The sequence below is a fragment of the Lynx canadensis genome, chromosome A1, assembly GCF_007474595.2.
Source record: "Lynx canadensis isolate LIC74 chromosome A1, mLynCan4.pri.v2, whole genome shotgun sequence".
Lineage (NCBI taxonomy): Eukaryota > Metazoa > Chordata > Mammalia > Carnivora > Felidae > Lynx > Lynx canadensis.
Window position 1 is genome coordinate 122288767 of NC_044303.2, and position 23973 is coordinate 122312739.

General features: G+C 42.7%; 1 protein-coding gene across 1 annotated transcript in view; it reads right to left on the minus strand.

Annotated features, from left to right (window-relative positions):
* The window catches only part of PPP2R2B (protein phosphatase 2 regulatory subunit Bbeta), a 278982-nt gene extending 255646 nt beyond the window's left edge, over nt 1–23336 (minus strand). The window contains 1 exon segment of the mRNA XM_032593136.1: nt 22742–23336. Within this exon segment, the coding sequence (XP_032449027.1) occupies nt 22742–22811 (70 nt within the window). The 5' untranslated portion in view covers nt 22812–23336.
* Nucleotides 23337–23973: the final 637 nt, after the last annotated feature.

Genomic DNA, 23973 nt, shown 5'->3' on the forward strand with positions numbered 1-23973 from the left:
CTGCTACTTCATCCCAATCATGTGGGATGACTCCTACTTATACTAATAGGATCTTCAAGCATTTAATACAGGTAAGAAGTTACTGTTTTTCCCAAATTGTCATGTCTAGATTTCCCTTCTAATTCAAAATTATCATTTAGGGGGCGCGTGGGTGGCTCAGGCAGTTAAGCATCTGACTTCAGCTCAGGTCATGATCTCCTGGTGGGTTCAAGCCCCGTGTCAGGCTCTGTGCTGACAGCTCAGAGCCTGGAGCCTGCTTCGGATTCTGGGTCTCCTTTTCTTTCTCTGTCCCTCCCCTGCTAATTCTCTGCCTCTCTCTCAAAAATAAATAAACATTAAATTTTTTTAAAAAAATTATCATTTAGTAAGGCCATTCATTCTTCATTATACACAAACTAAGAAGCTCTTGTCTCTTTCTTCACCTACTGACCCAACCATTTTTCTCTGTTAGAGCAGTTAATATATCTGTCTGGTTCTCTAGCTTGCTCTACATACACTATTAGCATCTTATACTAATGTTATACACTTATACACTAACAGCAGGGTCCATTCATACAGAGCCACACCTCTTTCCTGGTAATTTTATAACCAGTCATCACTTGTTATTGCTGTGTACGAACAACACATTTCATCAAAACATGTTCTTAGTTCTTAAAACAGTAAGTCCAACAGTGCTTACTATCTATACTCTTTTTAATATGTGAAGGAACTGATTTGAGCCCCCAGAACCACTTTTAAGCAAATGGAACTGTTCGACACTTCCATGTTGCTATTTTATTAAGAACAGTAGGTATAAATAGTAATACTAATACCTTTATTTCCATAGGTGCTTTCATCTGGATAGTTCATGCTTCATTATTGTGCCACTATTCTCTGTCTTGGGTTCTCCCTTGGCTCCTGTGACAAACAGGGGGTTCAGATCCAGACTCCAGGAGGTAGTGATGCTTCAATTTTTGGTTATATACAGGTGTATTACACACTCCCCAAGCCCCCACTATAGCCTCTTTGAGGTTACTCCTCGTATGTCAAAATCAAGGCTAATATGGTAACATAGCCACACTATAAAAACTCTCTATGCTTCAGCCTTCTCACCTGGAAGTGGGCTGTCTTTGGGTTTTGCAGACCCGGGGTTCTCAAAGAGTTGTTTTCTTTCAACCAGCAGCAGTGGCTCTAGCTGGGCCACCACTAGAAAGCAAATTTTTTGGCTCTTTCCCAGTATTATTTATTTAGAAACTCTGGGAGGAGCCTAGCAATATGCAATTAACAGACACTTCAGGTGATTCTAATAAACATTCAAGTTGAAAACAGAAGGCAGAAGGCATATAAGGAGTTTTGAGGAGACTGGGGCAGTGTTAAGGGAGTAGCCTTCATGTACTTCAAGAGGGATCATGTACACTAGGATACAAAGCTTCACAGTGTAGGGCTAAAAGCAATGGGTTAAAAAAAAAGACTGCTCTGGTACACATAAGTTTTAAGCAACTGGACGTATTCACCAACAGGAACAGGTTGGTGTCACTGGTTAGAAGAGCCTCCCTTCTCTCCAAGAGAATCTAAGAATAAGACAATACAAGAAGTTCTAAAATAAAGCTACAAGATTTTTTAAAAAAACAACAAAATTAAGCCTTAAAAAGAAGCTTCAGAATACCACTAATATAGAAAGAGAAATTTATAATTAACTTATTATCATTACTTTTTTAATATCTCAATGCTATTACCTTTAAAAACCATCCTATTGATGGTACATAGAGTAGATAATGGGTTTTAATTTCCCAGTGTTTTATTTCATGTTCAGAAAAGAGCAGCAGTTTGGCTTAGACTCTCACAGGGTTCCATATATTATTATATGAGATTATATTTATTATTTAAAAGAGATAAATCACCACCATCCAGATCTGGTACTGGATCAAAGATTAAGGTTAGAGTGTTATTTCCTCCACTGTTTTGTAATGAAAACAACCACCTTGTGAGAGTAATGATTCTGTTTTAGGATATAGATGAATGAACTAATATTAATGTAAATACAACCTAACATTATTTAGCAGTTACTGCACACTCTGCACCTGGAATTATCCTGAGCACATCACATACACTGTCATATTTAATACTCACACCAACCTTGGGAAATTAAGCATTGTTATCTGTATTTTATAGAGGAGGCAACTGTGCTTAGGAAGGATAAACCACATGCCCAAGGTCACAGAGCTGGCAAGTGATGGAGCCAGAATACAAACCTAGTGGTTTCCAGAGTCAGTGTTCTCCACTGGTTAAGTATAATTTTTAGTATAAGCCTAAACTCTAGGGATTTGGAAAGAGAAAGAATGTATGGTACAGTGCAAATAATACTTATGACCAGTTAGGGCTTCTAGAAATACTCAAGAGAGCCAAACAACCACTTACTCAATGTTTAATCTATGCCAGGTACTGAACTAACCGCTGTACCATTTCACTAATCCTTATAACAACCATAGAAGGTAGTTACTAGTACTGTCCCAATTTTCCATATGGGCAATTATGGTTCAAGGACTTAAGTAATAAGCCCATCTTAATAAAGAATTCATTGTTCACATATTTAAATGGAAATGAAGCAAAAGAAGTACACATAAGCATGTAAAAAAAATCACTCTGTAAATGGAGCTTTGCTACCCTTATGTTTCCAGGGATAAGAATGGTGTTAGTGATAATTCATCCATTCTTTCTTATCTATTTTCTCACTTGCTCTAAATGGCAGATATTCAAGAGTTATATATTTGGGTGTAGTATGCAGTATTGAAACAAAATTAAGTCTATTGCCTTCTCCACATCTTTAGACACACAAACTCCAGCTCTCTGGGGCTTCCAAGGAAGAGAGTGGCCTCAACACCCTTCCATTTGGAATAGTAACAATGAATGACCTTAGAAGTGAGACATATCCAGGGTGCCTGAGTGGCTCAGTTTGTTAAGGGTCCAACTCTTGATTTCAGCTCAGATCATGATCTCACAGTTCATGGGTTCTCCCCCCGCATTGGGCTCTGCACTGATAGTGTGGAGCCTACATGGGATTTTCTGTCTCCTTCTCTCTCTGCCTTTCCCCCACTCATTTGCTCAAATAAAAAAAAAACTTTTTAAAAAAAGGAAATGAGACAAACCCCACACCCAATGACATACCAAGTTGCTCCCCCAAAGAACCTTGTGCTAAGGATGTAGGTGGCCAACATCTTGCAGAGAGAATCAGCAACAATGAACACTTTTTTCCAAGAATGCAAAATTTCATCCACTTGGGAGTTCAGTGGAAGTTGATTTAGTGTTGTAACATCATGGGAAAAGCTCTGTTTCAGGGATCAGAATCTCTGCACTTCCATTTTGTCTCCACCACACACCAGGTATGTGATCATGGGCAAGTTAATCCCACTAAATTTCAGTTTTTGTACTGAGGAAATGAGAAACAAACTAATTCTCCAATTTTTCTGTGCAGACTGAACAAGAGCTGTGAAAATCCTTTTGTAGAAATACAAAGCCCCTTCACAGGTGTAAGATGGCATTACTATTTTATGCAACTCTTTCCTTGACTAAAATTTGGCCACTAACCTATCAACCTGGCTAACCCAAGTTAGCTTACAGACTAAATTAAAAGACAAGAGGAAGAGGGACTATTTAAACATGATAGTCATCAGCTGTACCAAGGACATCTGTGGAACTGTTTGCTCAGTTGTTGTGATGGTTAAGAGGGATTCGTTTCCATTGGCCTTACTTCCCTATAAGCTTGGCAAATCTCCAGATCAGTAAAGGTCAGCATGAAATAGCCTGAGAAACCTTCCCATGCAAGCAAAAAGGATCACCACCAAACCATTATGTCACTACACACAGGACAGAGACACTCTCAGCAACTCAAAGTGTGGCTCAATGTATTTTGCCAAAGATGCCTTTGGGTTCCTATTCCAATTTCAAGGTGCTGACTTAATCTCTTTTGCATGTCTACATGAGAGAGTAGAATTTGGCCTCTATGTATATTAGTTGAAACAGCAGTGAAAGGGGATAGTGTGAAGGACATTTTTAAGCAAGGAGAAAAAAAAGGAGATTCCATCTGGAGTTACACGTGGAGACATGAATCAAAGATAGTATGCAACACTATTGACTATTTTTATACTCTTAGTGGGAGGATTCAACCTAGAGATGCAAAAGCAAAGAGGTGAAAAGGAAACAATTCCTTTGGTGCTTTTATGTTTATCTTGGACCCTGGTTTCCCCTCAAGGTATCAGAAAGATTAAAATGGCTTTGTGATGTGACACCACCATGCTCCGTTTCCTTTTACGGTTCTTTTCTTAAAATATTTTGTAGGTCAACACAAATGGGTAAAGCCAAAGCAAAGATTAGGAATGTATATTTTCCTTGGATCCATACTTGGGAAGGCATGTTCCTCCTTTCAAGTCACTAGTTGTGGGGCTGTGAAGCTGACTGATTGATTGCCTAAACTCTGGCTCTAGAGCAATTTACTTTCAGGACACCAAAAACAGAGGTTATGGAGGTTGCTTAGACCATATCAATGGCTGGGAAGGAAACCGAGGCTTCTCAGACATAAAACATACCATACTTTCCAAAGCCAGCATCATTTCATGGGTGGATGTTGGTATTTTCAGGCCTACATTTCTCTGACAAAACATACCTATAATCCATCACTAGCAGCCACACTGCAATATACTACACTTGACCAACTGCCGCCATATGCAGACCTCTCCAGTTGGGTCTGGTCGTCAGAAATCCACTGATTAAGCATTTAAAGACTGCCTTTGGAAAAACATGCCAGGAATTCCTTCAGGATAATTAAAACCAATTTCTGTGTCAATAAACACAGATTGCAAGATCTTTCATGTGCAGAGGGGCTGGCTCTGACCTGCAGGCTCTAGGACATTTTTTCTAAGATGGCTTTTCCATAATTGCAGCAGATTTTCACGGACTCATCCAGAGCCTTTCCTAGCCCCCTTATTAAACGATTGGCTGAGGTCAGAGAGATCATCTTACCTTTACTATTTCAACCTAGACACAGGACCACAAGACCACAGTGGCTCTGAACCTAAGGACCAATTCCATTGCCAAAGGTCTTTCACACAGACCTATAGGTAAGAGAACTTGAATGGAATTCTTATTACAGAATTTGACTGTTACTAGTCTTCACTTATCACTACTCTTCCAGGGTTCACAGTGATTTTCAACTGAAGAATTATTAATTTTACTTCAAAGTAAAAGGAAGAACTCAGGTGGGTATTACACTGATACCCACAGTCTTGTTCTTTGCACCCAATAGATACTCTATGAATTGTTTTTCACCATAATGACAGCTTTATTGTTTCTATTGTGTAAACAATGTTTATACATATTGAAACTGTCATACATTAGAAAATATAAATATTAAGAATTAAGATTTCATCAGCCTGAGATAACCATTATTAATAATCTACTAGCCATTCTTTCCGTGGAATTCTTTATGTACACACACAGAAGTTTATGGAAAAGGAATCATATTATACATGCTCCTCTTATCATGGATGTGGCTACCTTCAATTTTGTAATAGTCCTATTTATGTATTTATGTATTTATTTTTTCTCTCCTCCCCTTATAACCCGATGTTAATAAACTTTTATATATTTTTTCACAGTTATATCATCATATACCAACTTGGATAGCATGAATGAGGTTTCATTTGCTCAATCAATACCTGAAGGGTTAAAGAGTAAAATAAAAAAACAAACACATAAACAAACAAATGAATGAAAGAATAGGCTATGCTCTTAATTAGCTGGTATAATTTCCAAGTGGCTGCAATATAGCACATCTTTAAATTCCAGTTGGGGGTAGGAGAATCTAACTTGAACATGTCTGGATAGAGCTGTAAGTTTAAGCTCCTGAGTAAAGAATATGTACCTGGCTGCTGTCCTAACTACAGAGACATTACCAATCTATTCTTCTACTCAAATCAAGTTCAAAACCACTTACTAAGTGCCCGTGTGCAAAGCACTGCACTGTCCTCTATAGAATAAACTAAGGAAGTAAAGGTGTGAGGAATGTCTTCCAGGAGTTTCTTTCTAGCTGGAGAGAAAATGTGCAGGCCCCCTTCTTTCTTTTTTTTTTTTATATATGAAATTTATTGACAAATTGGTTTCCATACAACACCCAGTGCTCATCCCAAAAGGTGCCCTCCTCAATACCCATCACCCACCCTCCCCTCCCTCCCACCCCCCATCAACCCTCAGTTTGTTCTCAGTTTTTAAGAGTCTCTTATGCTTTGGCTCTCTCCCACTCTAACCTCTTTTTTTTTTTCCCTTCCCCTCTCCCATGGGTTCCTGTTAAGTTTCTGGCGGGCTACCTGAACTTGGATTTTGGTGTCCACATTCATGAAATGGGGTAATACCTACCTATCACAGAACTGTTGTTATGATTTAAAAACTCATGGAATTGAGAAAGAAATTCATAGGAAAATGAAGATTCAAAGCAGGCCATGTAGGTCCCAGTAAAAGGGAAATGGTGCATACAGAAGCAGGGAGCAGGGATGGCCTGGGGGCACTGAAGATGCAGCACAAGCCCGTATGGTTGGTTTGGACATCAGTTAGGAGGCTAGTTGGGAGATGAGGGGACAGGCAGGAAACAGTAAGGTTTACAGCACAGGAGAAAATGGTCAATGGCCCAATCTTCTTAAAGGGCCAAGCACAAGTAGGAAAATAGTGTTTTGCCTTTTCAGCATGTACCAATGTCTAGATCAAGGCCATCCAAATGAGTGATTCAAAAGCAACCTGCTTGTCAAATAACTGGAAAAAGAAAAAACCTAGCCCACATAACGGGCTTAAATCCAAGTTTCTAAGACTTATAGGAAAACTTCTGATCAGAAAATTTCCATCTCAAATTGTGCTGAGGAAGCTTAGGGACTGAGTAAGCATGTTGGCAGCAGAAGCACAGTATGATAATCAGACTGCTTTTGGGTTTTTTTCACCACAGTGCACAGAGTTCTTTAGGTCCTGGGGAGACCTCAGCAAGTCTTTGATCTCTGACCCTGAAAGGGGTCACAGAACCTATAGGGAAATACACCTCATTCACACATGGCACTGCACCAAAAATCTTCCCCCTACATCCTATCAAGTGACCAGAGAGCTCTGATTTTAGTATGATAGTTTCATCCAGCTAATCCTACAGAACTGGGATGGGATTAGATATTGGTCACTGTAAGAGATGTCAGCCGGAAGCACTGAACTGTCCCAGTCTTTTCTGTTGGCTCAGGGTTTCAGGGCAGCTCTTCTCCATTTCCCTCCCACCCCCATCCTATTTCTTTTTCTTTTTCTTTTTTTTTTTTTTAATTAGTGCCAGTGATGAATTCCTGGAAGCATCCTCACATGGATCTGTGTTGCCCTAATCAATACTCACTCTCTCACCCCATCCCACCTGCCCTAGCTCCCCAGGCAGAAGAGAAAGGAGAGGAGAGGTAGACTTTAATATTACAATCCCAAATTATTATTGAAACTTCATGTTTCTAGAAGATGCTTGAATACTTAGTCCTCTGAGGAAGCAACTGGATACCCTATTGACTATCACAAATCTTTATCCATTTAACTGACCATCCATCCACCCACCCAGCCATATATCCTTTAAACTTTGTAAAAATTTTAAATTAAAAAAAAACATTCCAAAGAACTTAATATTTCCAGTTCGCTACCTCAAGATACTTCACAGGGAGAAAAATGCCCAAATTCCAAACAAAATGGATTGAGACCTCAAATCAACTCCTACCTATAATCTCCAGTGACTGCTGAAATGCAGACAGCCCATATATTTTGACAAGGGACTAAAATCACTCACTAAAAATCAAATCCCACTGGTAGTTTCTAAGATTTATACTTTTCAATTCCATCAAATCATGCACCGAACTTTTGGAGGAAAACTAGAGATGTCTGCAAGTCTTAAGCCAATGATAAAGTTTAGTTTCTTCATATTTATCTGAGTTCAAGTTGTACTCAACCACACACGGTGTTAACAGGGAAAAAAGGTAGCACAGCTTTCAGAAATGACAAATTTGAACCCCAGGAGAGGCCAGCTCATTAAACAACCATGCTAGTTGTCATAGTAGGTCACTCTTTCTTTGAAGTCACCTACTTATCAGTTTGAGGAAAATTAACATTTCTGGGTCACCAGGTTCCATATACTTATCTATAACTGATGCCCTGGAACCATGAATGTCACTTTAGTTAATATAGGTGGGCAACTAAATCCCAGGGAACGAGCTACTCACACCCATGTATTTAATGGCAGTGGCTGAGAATTGAGATTGCCTCCCTTCTCAGAATGGGTAAAAGTACTTGGGCTTTGGGGAAGGACAAGGGCAAAGGAGAAAATTAAAGTTCAATGGTTCTATCTTTATCAATTTTTTCCTAATCTTCACCTGTACAAATTCCCTCTGGAAAACTGTGACAATGTGAGGCAGAGGCAAAATAGAGACCAAAACATGGTGCGAGGGGCCACAGCAACTGCAAAGGTCTTCCTTGGTCAAGTTTTGTAGAAAGCATTTTATTAATACTATCTAGAAACCTAATTGTTCCTATCAAGAAACTTATTTATGTGTACCATTTAACCCAGCAATCTGGACTGTAGAAACTTGTCCTAAGAAAATAACTAGGGATGATTTCGATTCATGCAATTATTTATCACACAATTATTACAGCAAAATATTGGAAATAATCTACACTTCAAGTATTAGGTGAATGGCAGAATTCTGTTTCAACTATACGATGTTATGGAAGAATGCTCACAGTATTATTTGGAACCAAAACAAAACAACAGATAGGATACCATATTACATATAATTCCAGTATTAATCCATCCCTTTCTCTTTTCTCTCTCTCACACACACACACACACACACACACACACACACACACACACAGAGCCTGGAAGAGAATACACTGAAAATATTTGTAATGATTATATTTGGAGCTAGAGGTAAATTCGGTTTTCTTTATTACACTTTTCTTTATAGTTCATGTTTTCATCAGTGAGCATATATTTTGTTCCCACAGCCTTTTTACTTTTTCTACATAGTATTTAATAGATTTATATTCATATTCTTATATTTGTGTTTATTTCATGGATATCTCCCCAACAGAATGTAAGTTCTATGAGGGTAGGGTCTTTGTTTTTTTATTGTTTTCCTATTTTTAGCATGGTACCTAGTATATAATATTTTTATTTTTTAATGTTTATTTTTGAAAGAGGGACAGAACATGAGTGGGGGAAGGGCAGATAGAGGGAGACACAGAATCTGAAGCAGGCTCCAGGCTCTGAGCTGTCAGCACAGAGCCAGAAGTGGGGATTGAACTCAAGAACCGTGAGGTCATGACCTGAGCTTAAGTCAGATGCTTAACTGACCAGCCACCCAGGTGCACCAATAATAAATATTTTTTTTAAATGACTACGGCATGAACTCTGTGGGACACCACTAAAAGAGGTGTGGTTATGTGCAGGGATCCTAATGGGCTATTAAACAGTCTGTTTTGTGTCTAGCCTCTAGCTCATGTCCTCAAACAACATGCCATTTTCCTCACGTACTTTTGCCTAATGTCATGCAAGACCTCCTTCTCCATGAGGACAGCCTTTGCCATTCCTCATCACCTGTCAGAATCCCACCAAGTCCCCGCTTTGACCATAAGCCATTCCTATTCAGGAAAGCTTCTGTCTAGCACTTACTGCCACCAATGACTTGGAAGACCAACGTTTTTTTAATTTCTCATGGGTTCCAAATTTTGTCTTTAGAATGGGCGGTCAGCAAACTACCAGGCATGGGCTACCACCTGAATTTGTAAATCAAGTTTTGCTACAATAAAGCCATGTCCATGAGCAGCAATGGCAGAGCTGAGTAGCTGGGACATAGACTGTATGGTTGGCAAAACCTAAAATGTTTATTAACTGGCTCTTTATAGGAAAGTTTATCAACTCCTGTTCTAGAATATCTATATACTTGTGCAAAGTGGAGATGATACCAAATTACTATCCTATTAGATGTTTATTCTAACCTAAAGCATATGTCTGAGAGTTTTGTAAAAAAAGGTTATCGTAATATCTCTATATTTGTTCTTAAGAACGTACATTTTTGTGTCAGACACACCATCATTTTAAATCCTGAGTTTGCCGACTGACCCTGGGGAGATCACACAAATATTCTAAGCCCCAGTTTCACTGTCAGTGGAATAGGAGCCTATCCCTGTATTTCCTTAGTAATCATCTAAGGAGTGATATTTGCCAGGCTCTGCACTGGGAAATGGGGATTGGGAAATGGTGAAAAGGACCTAAAGTCTCACTCAATTAAGCTTTAATTGTACATACTTCTGAGGTTTTCTCTGAAGATTAAATGATCCAGACACACACACATATGCACGTATCTGTATCATACATATATATACACATCAATATAGCGCACAATATATACATACATGCATAATATGTAGTACATCATGTAGAACATACATAGCATACTTAACTCAAGTCTTGGTATACCGGAAGCACTCAGTCCATGGTGGCTCTTCCTCCTCACCATAATTAAAACAGAGACCCTTTTAACAGACTGGATGAAAAAGGCCTTCAGCTGACTCTGTAAAACGGGCCTCTATACTCTATACTCACATGCACCACACACACAGCTCACTTAGCAGGCTAATCTCTGGGACACAGGCACACTCCTGCTTCCTCTGGCTGAGATACATGTTTACTCCAAGTCAGTTCTGTTTGTTCCCATATCTCTTGATGTCAGTTACAGTTGTTATTTAATCAAATATCATGGAAGGTGATGGAAGGAACGGTGTGGAAAGGAAGAAAAGGATTATTTCGTATGAAAACTAAGTCGGATGCTTTCAAAAAGTGACAGAATTGTCAAATTAAATATAGTAGAGAGAAGAGATGAGGGACAATCATAAAAATCTAGAAGGATCTGTGCTAAGATTGCTTCTCAGGTGTATACCGTCATTCAGCCTCAAGGAAACCAAACTCAGACAGGGACTTTGCAATTTTGGGTGTGGTTTAAGAAAAATATAAGCCCCAGTCAGCAGACTCATATTCAAAGATGCAGTCTTGGGGCGCCTGGGTGGTGCAGTCGGTTAAGCGTCCAACTTCAGCCAGGTCACGATCTCGCGGTCCCTGAGTTCGAGCCCCGCGTCAGGCTCTGGGCTGATGGCTCAGAGCCTGGAGCCTGTTTCCGATTCTGTGTCTCCCTCTCTCTCTGCCCCTCCCCCGTTCATGCTCTGTCTCCCTCTGTCCCAAAAATAAATAAACGTTGAAAAAAAAAATTAAAAAAAAAAAAAGAACAAAGATGCAGTCTTGATTCTTCAATAGACTGTTTATCAAAATTAGGCAATGCATTTTAAAATAGCATTAAAAAATTTTTTTTCTGCCTTAGTTCTTCCAATTGATCATCAACCATTGGTCCCAAGTACATGGAGTAAGAGAGGGATTCTTTTGTATTTAATTCTCGCATATAAATAATAGCATGCTAGCAAGGGGCATGTTGCTTCAACCACTGCCATATTTTGTAAGTAAAAGAAATAATCAGAGACAGAGTGACCCGTCCAAGGCCACAGAATCAGTACTGCTGGAGGTGATTCCAGAGCCACGTGGGGTCTGATTCTACCCCCTCAGCCACCTGGTGTAACTGAGAGGCAAACGCAGCACAGACGCCGAAGCTTTGAGAAGGACAGAGTATCCGCTGCCAAATAGATGGAACGAAGCTTGACAACAAGAACTTTTATTTCACCATATTCACCAGCACAACCAGCCATAGCAGCTGGTGATAAATACAGAAAGTCAACTTTGTTTGACATGATGACTTTCCTTTCCTATGACAGTCAAAGAGATTGGAGCCTTCCTGATTTCTGAAAGAGCAGGTTCACATGGGATTCCTAACCCCCTCTGTGGGGTGTACAACAGCAGGGGAGCCATTTTATTGTGCCTGTCAGATCACGTCACCGAGAGCCCAGCCTCACCAATTGGCACTCGCTCTTCTCTGTCAGTGCAGCAAGATGAGCAGTGCCCTGCTCACCAGATGGTTATTTGTTCCACCAGCCACCTTTGCTGCATCCCTGATTCACTCCAGCCCAGGACAGTCTCCAGCATTCACGCTGCAAGGCAGCTCCTGCCAACAACGTTGCCAAATGGCTCCTCTCAAAGTCATGGGCTGCCCAGACAGACTGGCTCTTCCATCTGCAGCAGCTTTTGGCAAAGACATGCTTCCCTTTCTGGCTCCACCTCTTGGCTGCACCAGAGACTTCTTGCCAGAAGGATGATCTGACCCATCAGTTCCTACAGCCAAGCCTGGAGTTCCGGGGCCATTTAAAGCCTAAGCCTGTGTCCCCCACACTGTTGAGCACAATGTCTCAACAGACTCAAGAGATCTAAATGACACCGTGGGTCAATACAAAGTGCATCACAGAAACTTAGAGCCACAAAAATCTATGGGGAGCATGCCACCCCTCCCCCATTTTCAGCCTCACTTCAGGAGATTAGGAAACAGAAGCCCACAGAGTATAAGTAACTAATTATGACAGCAGGACTGGGAATAACACCCAGGTCTTCTGATGTGCATTCTACATCACTGCATATGATGCTTCTAATGTTCCCTCTGTTTATTTTCAAAATCTTGATAATAATTGGACCCTGTGTATTATTACTGATTCAAAATAGTATTTCTTTAGAAGAATGAATGACCTTTTCCCTGTGTCAACATCATAACCTCTGTTTTGAACAGGTGTGTCCAGGGGTGCCTGGGTGGCTCAGTTGGTTGAGTGTCCGACTCTTGATTTTGGCTCAGGTCAAGATCTCGTAGTCGTGATATCAAGCCCTGCCTTGGGCTCCACACTGAGCATGGAGCTGCTTGGGATTCTCTCTCTCCCTCTCTCTCCTTGGCTCACACTCTCTCAAAAGAAATCAATAACCATTAAAAAATTATAAACAGGTGTATCCATACACCACAATGATGGACCCAGAAGTGACTTCTGTTCTGCCACTTACTAGAGGGTGACCTTGGACAAGCAATAATCTCATTCTGCTTCAACTTTTTACTTAAAGGGGTCTAAGGACAGTACCAACCTATAGACTTCTGAGTACTAAACAAGAAAAATACTATAAACCTTCAAGTTTGTTCTTGGCACATAGCAAGCCATCCACAACTGCCACCAATCAACCTTATTCTTTATTAACACTCAAATTCAAAATCGTTATAGAATATACAGTGCTGTGCACATGTAAGTAGATAGGACAGCTATTCCCATTTTCTACATTAGGAAATCCAAGCTCACAAGGTTACATGGCTTACCCAAGGTTTACTAGAGAAGAAGTGAAGGGCCAGAGATTCCTTTTTTGCTTATTCTTTGCTGAGGAATAGGAACCAACATTTTGGCTTTCAAGATGGTAAAGTCATTATATGCTAACTAATTTGGATGTAAATTAAAAAAAATAAAATTTTAAAAAAAGATGGTAAAGTCAGGAAGATTAAAAGAGAACCTTTGAACACAAACAGTATATAGACAGATCGAGAGTCACCACAGCATAGTATGTAATATAAAGAGTAAAAATAACTTTCCATCCTTCCACCAGGGAACTACTAAATCAACTATGATACAGTCATACCACAGGGCACTATGTAGCTATTAAAAAGAACAAGGCCAGTGTAGCTGTCCTGACATGGAAAGATCTTTCAGATAGATCTCTGAGTGGGAGAATAAACAAAGTGTAAACAGAACAAGCAGTATGCATTCAGTTATGCAAACAAACAACCCCTCTCCCAGTGTACATGTGCATATGTATATTTAAATATATGAAAATACATACAAAGGGGGCCATTCTTGACTATTCACAGTGCTAACTCTGGGCAGGGAAGTGGAATGAGTGTGGGGATAGAGGGTGATTCATGCTGTGCTTTGTCTACTGCCTTTTTAAAAAAATATATTTGTTTTAAGTTTAAACTTTTTTAATGTTTATTTATTTTTGAGAGTGAGAGCGAGAGCAAGAGAGAGAGCACATGAGCAGGGGAGGGGTGGAGAGAGAGAGGGAGACACAGAATCCGAAGCAGGCTCCAGGCTCTGAGCTGTCGGCACAGAGCCTGACACTGGGCTTGAACTCACAGACCGCCAGATTGTGACCTGAGCCGAAACCAAGAGTCAGACACTTAACCAACTGAGACACCCCGGCACCCCTTAAAGATTTAAAAAAATTTTTTTAGGTAATCTCTACACTCAACATGGGGCTCAAACCTACAGCTCCTCAAGATCAAGAGTCACATGTTCTACTCACTAAGCCAGCCAGGTGCCCCTGCTTTGTCTACTTCTGTAATGCTGGAATCCTTTCAAATAAGAAGGCACATATGTATTATTTGCCTGATTAATATAAAGACACAGAAGAGAATGTCAATGACAAGAACACCAGTGTTGTGAACCATCCGACCTCCTAACATGGGTGTCTCTGGCCCCAGCTTGACTTCCGCAAACTTAAAGGAGCAATGTTACTCTCCTCAAATTTCTTATATAGCTCTCCTCTTCGGCACAACACCTCCTGTTAATATTTTGTACTTAAGGATCCAAGTTTTGTCTTTCAGACCACCTACGAGTGCTCAGCATCTTGCTGCCGACATAGTCTCCACGAGAACTGTTTAGAGCTTGTCCACCCTCCACATCTTTATGTGTCTGCTGAGGGTCCCAGAGATGAGCCCCTACATTAAGTGGAGGAGGTGGCCTGACATTCTGTGATGACTTCAGGCCCATTACTGAATGGATTCACAGCAGTGCAATCAGAAATGCATATGCAGGAGGCGGCTGCCAGTCCCCCAGCATCAAGCTTAGCACAGGAAAGGTATTCTTTGGCACGTGCCTTCTAGAAGACTCTCCTTTCTGGGCTTAAAATCCTGCCCTCTGAGGTTCCTCCGGACCCTTAGATACCATGCATTGCTCTGCCCCTTGCCCACAGAGGCCCCTTCATTTCTCTACATTTGCTGTAAACAATCAGGTCTCTTTCTTCTGAAGCAAAGAACTGAGAGTGTGACTCCCCCTCTGCACACCTATCCCTTTCTGTTACCATGACCCCTTGTCCAACATGAATACGGATTAGTTTTCTGTGGATTTCACACATGGAGATCCTACCATCATCATTCCCCACTCTTTCCACAGTGAACTTGCAACAGAAGAATTCAAGGGCTCCTGGATTATTCCAGACAAAATTCCTAGAGGTCTCGTAAAAATAATTTGCTTCCGATGCAATAGTTGTGTCAGATTTGGTCTTTTCTATTTTTTTTTTAATTTTTTGAATGTTTTACTTTTATTTTTGAGAGAGAGAAAGAGAAAGAGACAGAGAGAAACAGGGTGCAAGTGGGAGAAGGAGACACAGAATCCAAAGCAAGCTCCAGGCTCTGAGCTGTCAGTACAGAGTCTGATGCAGGGCTCGAACCCATGAACCACGAGATCATGACCTGAGCTGAGTAGGATGCTCAACCAACTGAGCCATCCAAGCACTCCAGATCTGGTCTGTTCTGATTTCCAGCCCAATTCTAGAGTTCTACTGGAAAGGCAAAAGAAGGCAAATTGGTGGTAAAGATAACAAGTTTGGTGAAAGCAATCTGACTAATGGAGGATGAGGCAAATAGCATAGGTGAGCCTGTCTGGCCAAAAACAAGGCCTCAGACACCTCCACATTTATATGCAAAGGACATCTGCCATCAACAGCTGCCTCTATCCATTCCTTTTGCTGCCTTAGCCAACTATAGCAATTGCCACCAGTTCTGGAGAATGGGTGTCCAGAAGGCCCAGTGGAGCTATCCCAGCACAACCTGGGAACTGCATTATTAACATCCTACACTAGGGGTGAGGGACATGGAGAAGGGTATTAAAACCCAGCTAATTCTCACAATTTGCACAGTTCCATAAATATTTTCCTTCTTTCCTTACAGAGTAGAATACAACTAGAAGAGATGATCGGCTAAGGACTCTGACACAAGGTAGACGAGTTCAACTTCCTCCCTGTGGGATAATGGAGAAGACCCAGACATGTGCACTGCCCTCCTAGAAAAAGATGAGACAAGTCAATCTAGCGGCACTGAACATGTACCATGGGGATATATGTCAAAGAGAGAGTATAACCTTCATTTCCTTTCCTAAAATCCTGACCACAGGCAGCAGGGGTGGGCCAAGAGTACATGCCTCAAGTCCAGGAAATCATGGTGGCCAATCTGGTTCTACCACTTACAAGTATGTGACCTTACACAAGTTTCTGGGGTTCTCCAAAGCTCAAAATCCCTTATTCTGAAAAATGAGGCTAATGCAACCCTTCTCTTATGGCTGTCAAAGAGATTAAATGAGTTAACACATGAGAAAACACCTAGGAAAATGCCTGGAATGGACAGCACGTGAGAAACCTCAGTTCTCTCCCCTCAGCTAAGTGCTGAAATTAGACTCTTAGTTTCCTCGTAAATGCAAATGCCAGAGTCTAGGAATGTCAGTCTACAGCTGTGCTCTTTTCATTGAGCCTTACCAATATTTTGACAGGACTAGCCTAATATTATTCACCCCAGGTTCATTGGCATGTTTCTGACCAGCCCTCATAAAGGGCTTGAGATTGCCCCTGGGGACCTGGATGCTAATAATGAATACTTGCTAGTGATTTTCAATGCACTCTGGTTATTATATTTGGTAGCAGAACATTTCCCATCCCCAGAAAGGTCATTTACAATAGTATAAGGCAGCTTCTTTCCACGTTCCATTTCAGATTTTTCCGAGAATGGCAGAGAACTCAAACATTCATCCATATGCATTGGAAATACTGTTCTGATCTGGCATTTGCATACAAATATCAAAGCAACTTAAGGAACTACAAGGCAGCTTTCCATCATGGGACACCACCTCCTTTTAATTTTTAGTGCCTTCATATCAAAAGCCATTTTCATGTACCTTCCTCGTTTTATTCACCTTCGCTTCCCTCTTGATCATGTGTGAAATGGCGGTGGGGTGGAGGAAGCAGGGACCATTAGTTTCTCACCTTTAGCCTGAGGTTCCTCCAAAACTATGACATATCAGAGATCACACAGATCTCATTCAAGTTTGGAGACCCTCTAAACTCAACTCACCCTAGACTGGACTCTTCTCATGCCACCACATTGAGAAATGACCATAGAGTGTTATTTGAGTAATTTCAGTGTGTGGTTAATGGTGTTTACACCAAGGCATTCCCTTGTGAGGCCCTTTTTGTTACAATTTATACCAAGACAAGATAATCATCCTTGTTGGCTCAAATTCTGCCCTGGTGTGCTCTTCTCCTAGGCATCACATCTATTCACATGGTTTTAATTACTTTCAATATGCTGTAGACATCCCAATTATACATCGTCCCCATCTTTCTTCTGAGCTTTAGACCCAGATATCCAATGGCTTGAGAGTATCACTCTGAGGCTAAATGTCTCACACCAATTACCAAAGTCTTTTTTCCAGTGTCAGTAAAAAGGCCCATTATGCGTCCATTGTCATGGCAAAGTCCTAAAGTTGTCCTTGACACTCATCCCCATTTACTTCTCTATCTCCACCGAATCACACCAAGCAAGTCCTATCCATTCTTCTTCTACAGTGTATCAAAGTCATCTAATTCTCTCCATCTCTACTGCTGCCACTATCCTAGAGTACAGCTGTGGCGTCCCAATTATTTCTTTCACTCCTATTCATTTCCTACCCAGCCCTCTGACCCCACCCTGCATAGCAGCTAGAGGGAGCTTTGAAAAAAACAAACCTGATCATATTTCCCCCTTGATCAAAATCCTTTAATGGCTTTCGATCCATCTTTGGATAAAGTCCAAACTCCTTATGGTCAAGGCTCAATGTGATCTGGTCTCTGAATACCTCTCCAGTCTCTCTTTTGTAACATTTTATTATGAAAATTTTCAAACCGACATCAAACTTGGAAAAAAAATTTACAGTGGCTATCCATTGACAGACCACCTCAATTTTACCATTAACATTTCATACTTGCTATATCATATATCTATCCATTCATCCATCCCTCTATCCTAGCATGGATCTTTCCTGGTTTTGGTGCATTCAAAGTAAACTGCAGGCTTTGGTCTCGTTTTCATTGCTGCTTCCTCTTGTTCCCTATATTCTAGCCACAGGCAGCCTTCTAGTCTTTCAATCCGTCAGACTATTTCATATCTCTGGGCCTGGTACCTATTATCTCTTCTAACTCCAGTCTTTAGCTCTTGTTAATGCCTGACTTATTCTTTAGCTCTCAACCTAAAACGTCCTCTGAGGAGCCTCCCCTAGTCCCCCAAACTAAATTAGATCCACCTTCCTGCGTTATATATGATCTCAAAGCATGTTATGCTTTTTCTATCACTTATCACAATTGGTAACTATGTATTTATTTGCAAAAATATTTAATGTCTGCCTCCTGCACCAGACTAATATCATGTCTGTATTGGACCATGCTGGATCACCTGTGCAGACAGTCAACTATGTTTGTGGAATAAATTACAGGCAGAATTAATGAATAATTATATAATAATACATAATAATAAAAATACATGAAATAAGTAAATTTGTTCTTCTTTCACAATGTGTCAACAATATAGGTTTTGAAAGGCCTCTTAGAGAAGATGGAACTTACTAGCTGCCAGAATACAACCAGCAAGTACATTAAAACAAATTACTCAACGGCAAGATCCATGGGGGGCACTTGAATTGAGAACAGACCGGTGGGTTTTAGTGACTTCTCTGCCATTTCCACTAGCCATTACCCTCAGGATCATCCCAAATCAACACACAATCCAAGGAAAAAGTGTGTTTGCTATGCAAATATAGCTATAACATATTGAGAACATTTACGGAGGTCTAGCTTTGCTTGAGGTAATGGTATTTAGTGCTTTCCCTGTATTAAATTTTTTTCCTATGGCATAGGTTCTATTGTTATTCCCATTTTACAGCTAAGGAAACTGAGAACAGAATAATTTTAAAACGTGTTCTCTGACTTCCTCTTCTTTTTTTTTTTTTAATTTTTTTTCAACGTTTTTTATTTATTTTTGGGACAGAGAGAGACAGAGCATGAACGGGGGAGGGGCAGAGAGAGAGAGAGAGACACAGACTCGGAAACAGGCTCCAGGCTCTGAGCCATCAGCCCAGAGCCTGACGCGGGGCTCGAACCCACGGACCGCGAGATCGTGACCTGGCTGAAGTCGGACGCTTAACCGACTGCGCCACCCAGGCGCCCCTCTGACTTCCTCTTCTAACCAGATTGCCATTTCTGTAAACTCACCTATAAAAAAATATTTATTCTATCTGTGGCCCCGGGTCAGAGTACGAAAATTAATGTAGATAACTCTCAAAATGCCCTAATGAAGAAAGGGTTTTAGTCAGTTCTAACAAGTCTGAAAAGAAAGAAAGAAATCCACATATAGATCAGAGAGATTTGAGAGATGAAGCCTTGGTTAGGAAACCCCGAGTTCCATATCTGAAAAAAAAACAAAACAAAACAAAACAGTAAAAACACTGTGTTGACTTTATTTTTGTAGTCATTCCAACCCCACTTTTCCTCACATATAATCCCATATACACACATTCAAATGATCCTTGCCAAGAATTTTACACCAGATGGGTACACAATTTACATACAACGATAAAACCATTGTGGTCTTCTCATAACAGGAGCTAATGGGTGAAGGAAAGAAAATGAGGCAGTGCAGAATTTCCTCATGGAGGCGCATATGCCTAAAAAGGGTCTTGAGCTTGAAGACAAGCTTTCTGCTCATCTGTGTGACCCTCACAAATGAGTACCATCTGTGGGCCTCAGTTGCCCAGTTTCCTTATTTGAAAATGTTAATAGCATCTACTTAGCAGGACTTGGAGATATTGAAATGCTCTATTTAAAAAGCTCAGCAAGTGCACTGAAAATAGAAGATGCTCAAAGATGTTAACTTTAAAAAGGGAAAAAAGACAGAGGAAGATTGGTGAGGGTGGTAACTTTGATGCCCAGAATAAAAGAGTCATAGGAAATATCTTTAATAAATACACATCATGCAACCTTTTTTCTTCCCCATAGGAGGGAGGGGAGGAAGGGGAGGGAGGGAAGAGAGGGAGGGAGGGAGAGAGACAGAGAGGGAGGAGGGAGAGAGAGAAAATAAGAGGGGAGAGCTTGGGTAAAAGTGTCCTTTAGCATTTGCATTGCTCTTAGCTGGCGGAACTTGCCCGCAGCTACCACTTACAATGCAAATTGAGCTTAGAGTCCTTCACACTAACTACACAGCAAAAACCTTTCAGCTTTAAATAGAATACTGCAGTGTGGAATGATCTGAGCAAAGCAAAGAAAAATTCAGAGATAAATGTGAAGGAGATTTTGGAGGAAAAGAAAAAAATACCAAAAACCCACCAAACCCTGACATATCTGTCTAGGTAGGAAAATGCCAAAATATTAAAGAAGACAAAAGAAAAGCGAAGTCCATAGAAGGACCCAGAAACTAAGGTCAGATTATGGAGGCAGTGGAGGAAGGAACTTTGGGGGCAAGCCCTCAACTAACAGGATTTGAACAAAGACTATTTTGATCTGGTGATCTTTCCTGGTGTACTTGGCACTTCCAAGGTATTCATCAGAAGACAAGGATGGACTATCCCCCCTCTGGCCAGCACCAGTGCATGAATGGTCCCTAAAATGAATAGATGAAGACCACATCTATTGGGAAAAGAGAACTTCCCTCTCTACCCAACTTCTGCCATTTACATTTTCCAAGTTCCATTTTTTTTTCTTACCAGACTTTCACTAAGATCAAGAAACCTGAAGGTTTACTGTGAAATAAAGGTTTTGTTTAGTTTTCATTGTTACGTGTGTGTGATAGAATTTCCTGAGAGATTGATTTAGAAACATTTGAGAGAGCTCTTTGCTACAAACTCATGCCTCAGTTTTGACTATATGAACCCAGATATTTTAACCAGAATCAGAGTTCCCAAAAACACCATAAAATAAGAACAGAGATTAGGTAATATCTAGGGCCCTGAAAGCACTAAGATGATACTCCTATCATGGCCCTATACACACGGCCCCAATTTGCCCATCTTCCCAGCTCAGTAAGTTTCCTGTGTTGGCACTTAGAGGCATAATACAACACAGAAGAAAATACGAAGACAGCCCTCTTTCTTTGTTGTCACAAACAGAAAGAAACATCCCCCCCAAAAACCAATAGACCCAAGGCCAACTTCTGTCTTGGATAACATGCTTAGACACACAGCAAGTCCTAATCTACCTGGTAAATGAGTCAGTGACAAAGCACTGAAGACTGAGAAAGAACATCTTAGAGCCACCTTGTCAGCCTGCAAATAACAAGAACCAGCGAGTATGGTGGTTGTATGGGGGAGGGACAGGCTGAACATCTTAAAAGCCATCTCTAAGCTCCTGAACGCCAGAGCACATACAAATCTGCTTAATCTGTCTAGCACCATGGACATATTAGGCTGGATGCTTTCCAATAATGATGATGAATGGAGAATATATTTCAACAGCACTGGGCATTCTTTTTAATCTAAAATTTACAGAGATGTTTATGGAAGATGCCACCTTTGCCCGCACATTGTGTGCCTCTTTATTTCTTTCAGAGTTTGAACTCCTTTCCTACCCCATCCCCATCACATTTTTCCTGGGAGTATTGATCAGATTAAGTATTATAGAAAATTTGGTATACAAGGATAACAAGAACCATCTTAAATTAACATACCTTGCTACATTTTCCTAAAGCCCTTTCACACACGTTTTCTCACGTGGATATTACAACGTGATAATGCAACACTTTCTATGCGCGGTTAAGGAAAGGGCCTACAGGTAGAAAATGAAAGCGAAGATGTAAAAGTTTGGGCATTTGGGGGAAAAAATGCCTCTACTCTCTATTCACACACAAAAGGCAGAATGAGATTCCACCTGCTGACTTTCCGTGCCTGCCTGCTAATGTCAGAACACGCTGAGAAAGAGAGAGAGAGAGAGAGAGAGAGAGAGAGAGACGACAATTTCACCTCTTGGCAAAGCTCAGCTTACTGAACCCTCTTGCTTTCTGCTGGCTGTTGATTCAGCAGAAACTACTGCTGCAGAATTCATAATGGTGATTTTAAAGGCCCCACTGATCGCATTGCTCGCCCCACGTGTCGGACTCGTTCGCTCGCTGCTGGAAAGCGGTCTCCCCAGCTACCTTTTTAGTTCTTGCTAATGCACCTCCAAGGGGAGAGGGGCTCGCCCCTTTGCAAAAGGCCCTTTGGGCTTCTGATTGTCTGAGCAGGTAACCCGGCCGGAGAGAGAGACGGGCAGGAAATGAAACCATGCCCTCCCTCCAGCCACCGAGAGACACAACATCATTCCGCTCAGGGAGGGGAAGACCTATGATCCTTCCGGGCCCCTTCCACGTCTCCCCCGCAAGACTCCGGCAAACATCTCGGGGGAGGGGTTATCTGCCTTCAGGGGGTCATTTTTCCAGTCGGGAGCCCCACCCTGAAAAGCCTAATCCCCGAGGGCCATTTTAACTCCCGTGGGCGCCGGGTCCACCTGCTGCTGAACGCCGGGCTCGTCTCGCGGAGCCCGGATGGATGTGGGGCGCACCGGCCGCTGCCCCCGCGGGCCGAGCCCCCGCCCCAGCCCCGGGCCCGGAGGAGTCTCCGCTGCTCGGCGCCCAGCTGCCCGCCGAGCCCAGCGATCCGCAACTTGCGCCCCGACCCCAGCGGCGGAATGCGGCGGGGCTGGCGTTACCTTCGGTCGCATAGCTGTGGTCGCGCAGGAAACTGTTGTTGATTTTGCGGGTATCAATGTCCTCCTCCATTGACAGCAGGCTTACTTGCGTGGGAACCAGAAGCCGGCAGACAAGTATCCATGATCCCTCCCCGCAGCCAGTCTCACAGGAGAGGGGGGCAGGGGAGCCGGTGGGACTGCACCATGGTCCGAGCCTGAGGAGGAGACGGGGAGGCGGAGAGAAAAAAAATAAAAACCCGGCAATGGAGCTGTCACCTCCTCCACTCGGGATCTCCGAGGCTGCGGCGGCTCCTCCCGCGGTGCGCTCACTCCAGCTCCAATTCCCAGCGAGGATGCTGCGCCCGGCTCCGCTGCCGCCGGGTGCCAAGATGCGCCGTGCCCCGAGGGGTCCGGGCCCGCCCGCCGCCCGGGAGGCGCTCACAAGCGGGGCTGGGGAGATGCCCAACAGGTTCCCCACGTTGGCAGCCGCTCCAAAATGCAAAAAAGGTCCCTCCTCCCCCTGGGAGAGCGGGCGGCCGCGACAAAATGGTGCCTTTCTGGACCCGAGCTGCAGTGGCGAGACGGCAGGGGCCGGATTCGGGCTGGCCCGGCCCGGAGCAGGGTGCCGGTCCCACGGGAGGGCGGCTCCGGCCGGCGGGGGTGAGGAAGGCGGCGGGGAGCTGGGCAGGGCGCTGCGGCCGGCGCCAGCGCACTCGCCCTCACACCCACACGCGCGCACTCGCAGCCGCTGCCGCTGCTGCAGGAGGAGGCTGGAGGCGGCTGGTGCATTAAAGGCGAGGCTCCTCCCAACCGCGTCAGCAGCCCCAGGACTCTTCCCCAGCCGCGCTGGTGGCCGAGGCAGAGGCTGCGGCTGCTCTCTGCTGCAGTGGGGCGCACGCAGCCGCGAACCGGCACCTGGGCAGCAAAGCAGCGAGCTGGCGGGTTCACGTGAAAACCAGAGACGCGCTCCGGCAACCGCCCTCCTCCGGCGCCACGCAGCCAAGGGCGGCGTTTTTCTCTAGCCTCCGGAGTCCCCCGCTCGCTGCCGTGCTCCGGACACCTGCGCTTTCAGCACCGCAGAGAGAAGTAGGTCCCTCTTGGGTAGGCAGGGAGATTGCATCCAGGTCCCTTTCTGCTCACCCCCGTGCGAGGTCTGCGGTGCCTCAATCAAGTTAAAGGGCGAGGCCTGGGGTTGGAAGCCTCGGCGAGGAGAGAATGGGAAGAAGGGCTGCCATGGCTTAATTGAAGCCTCC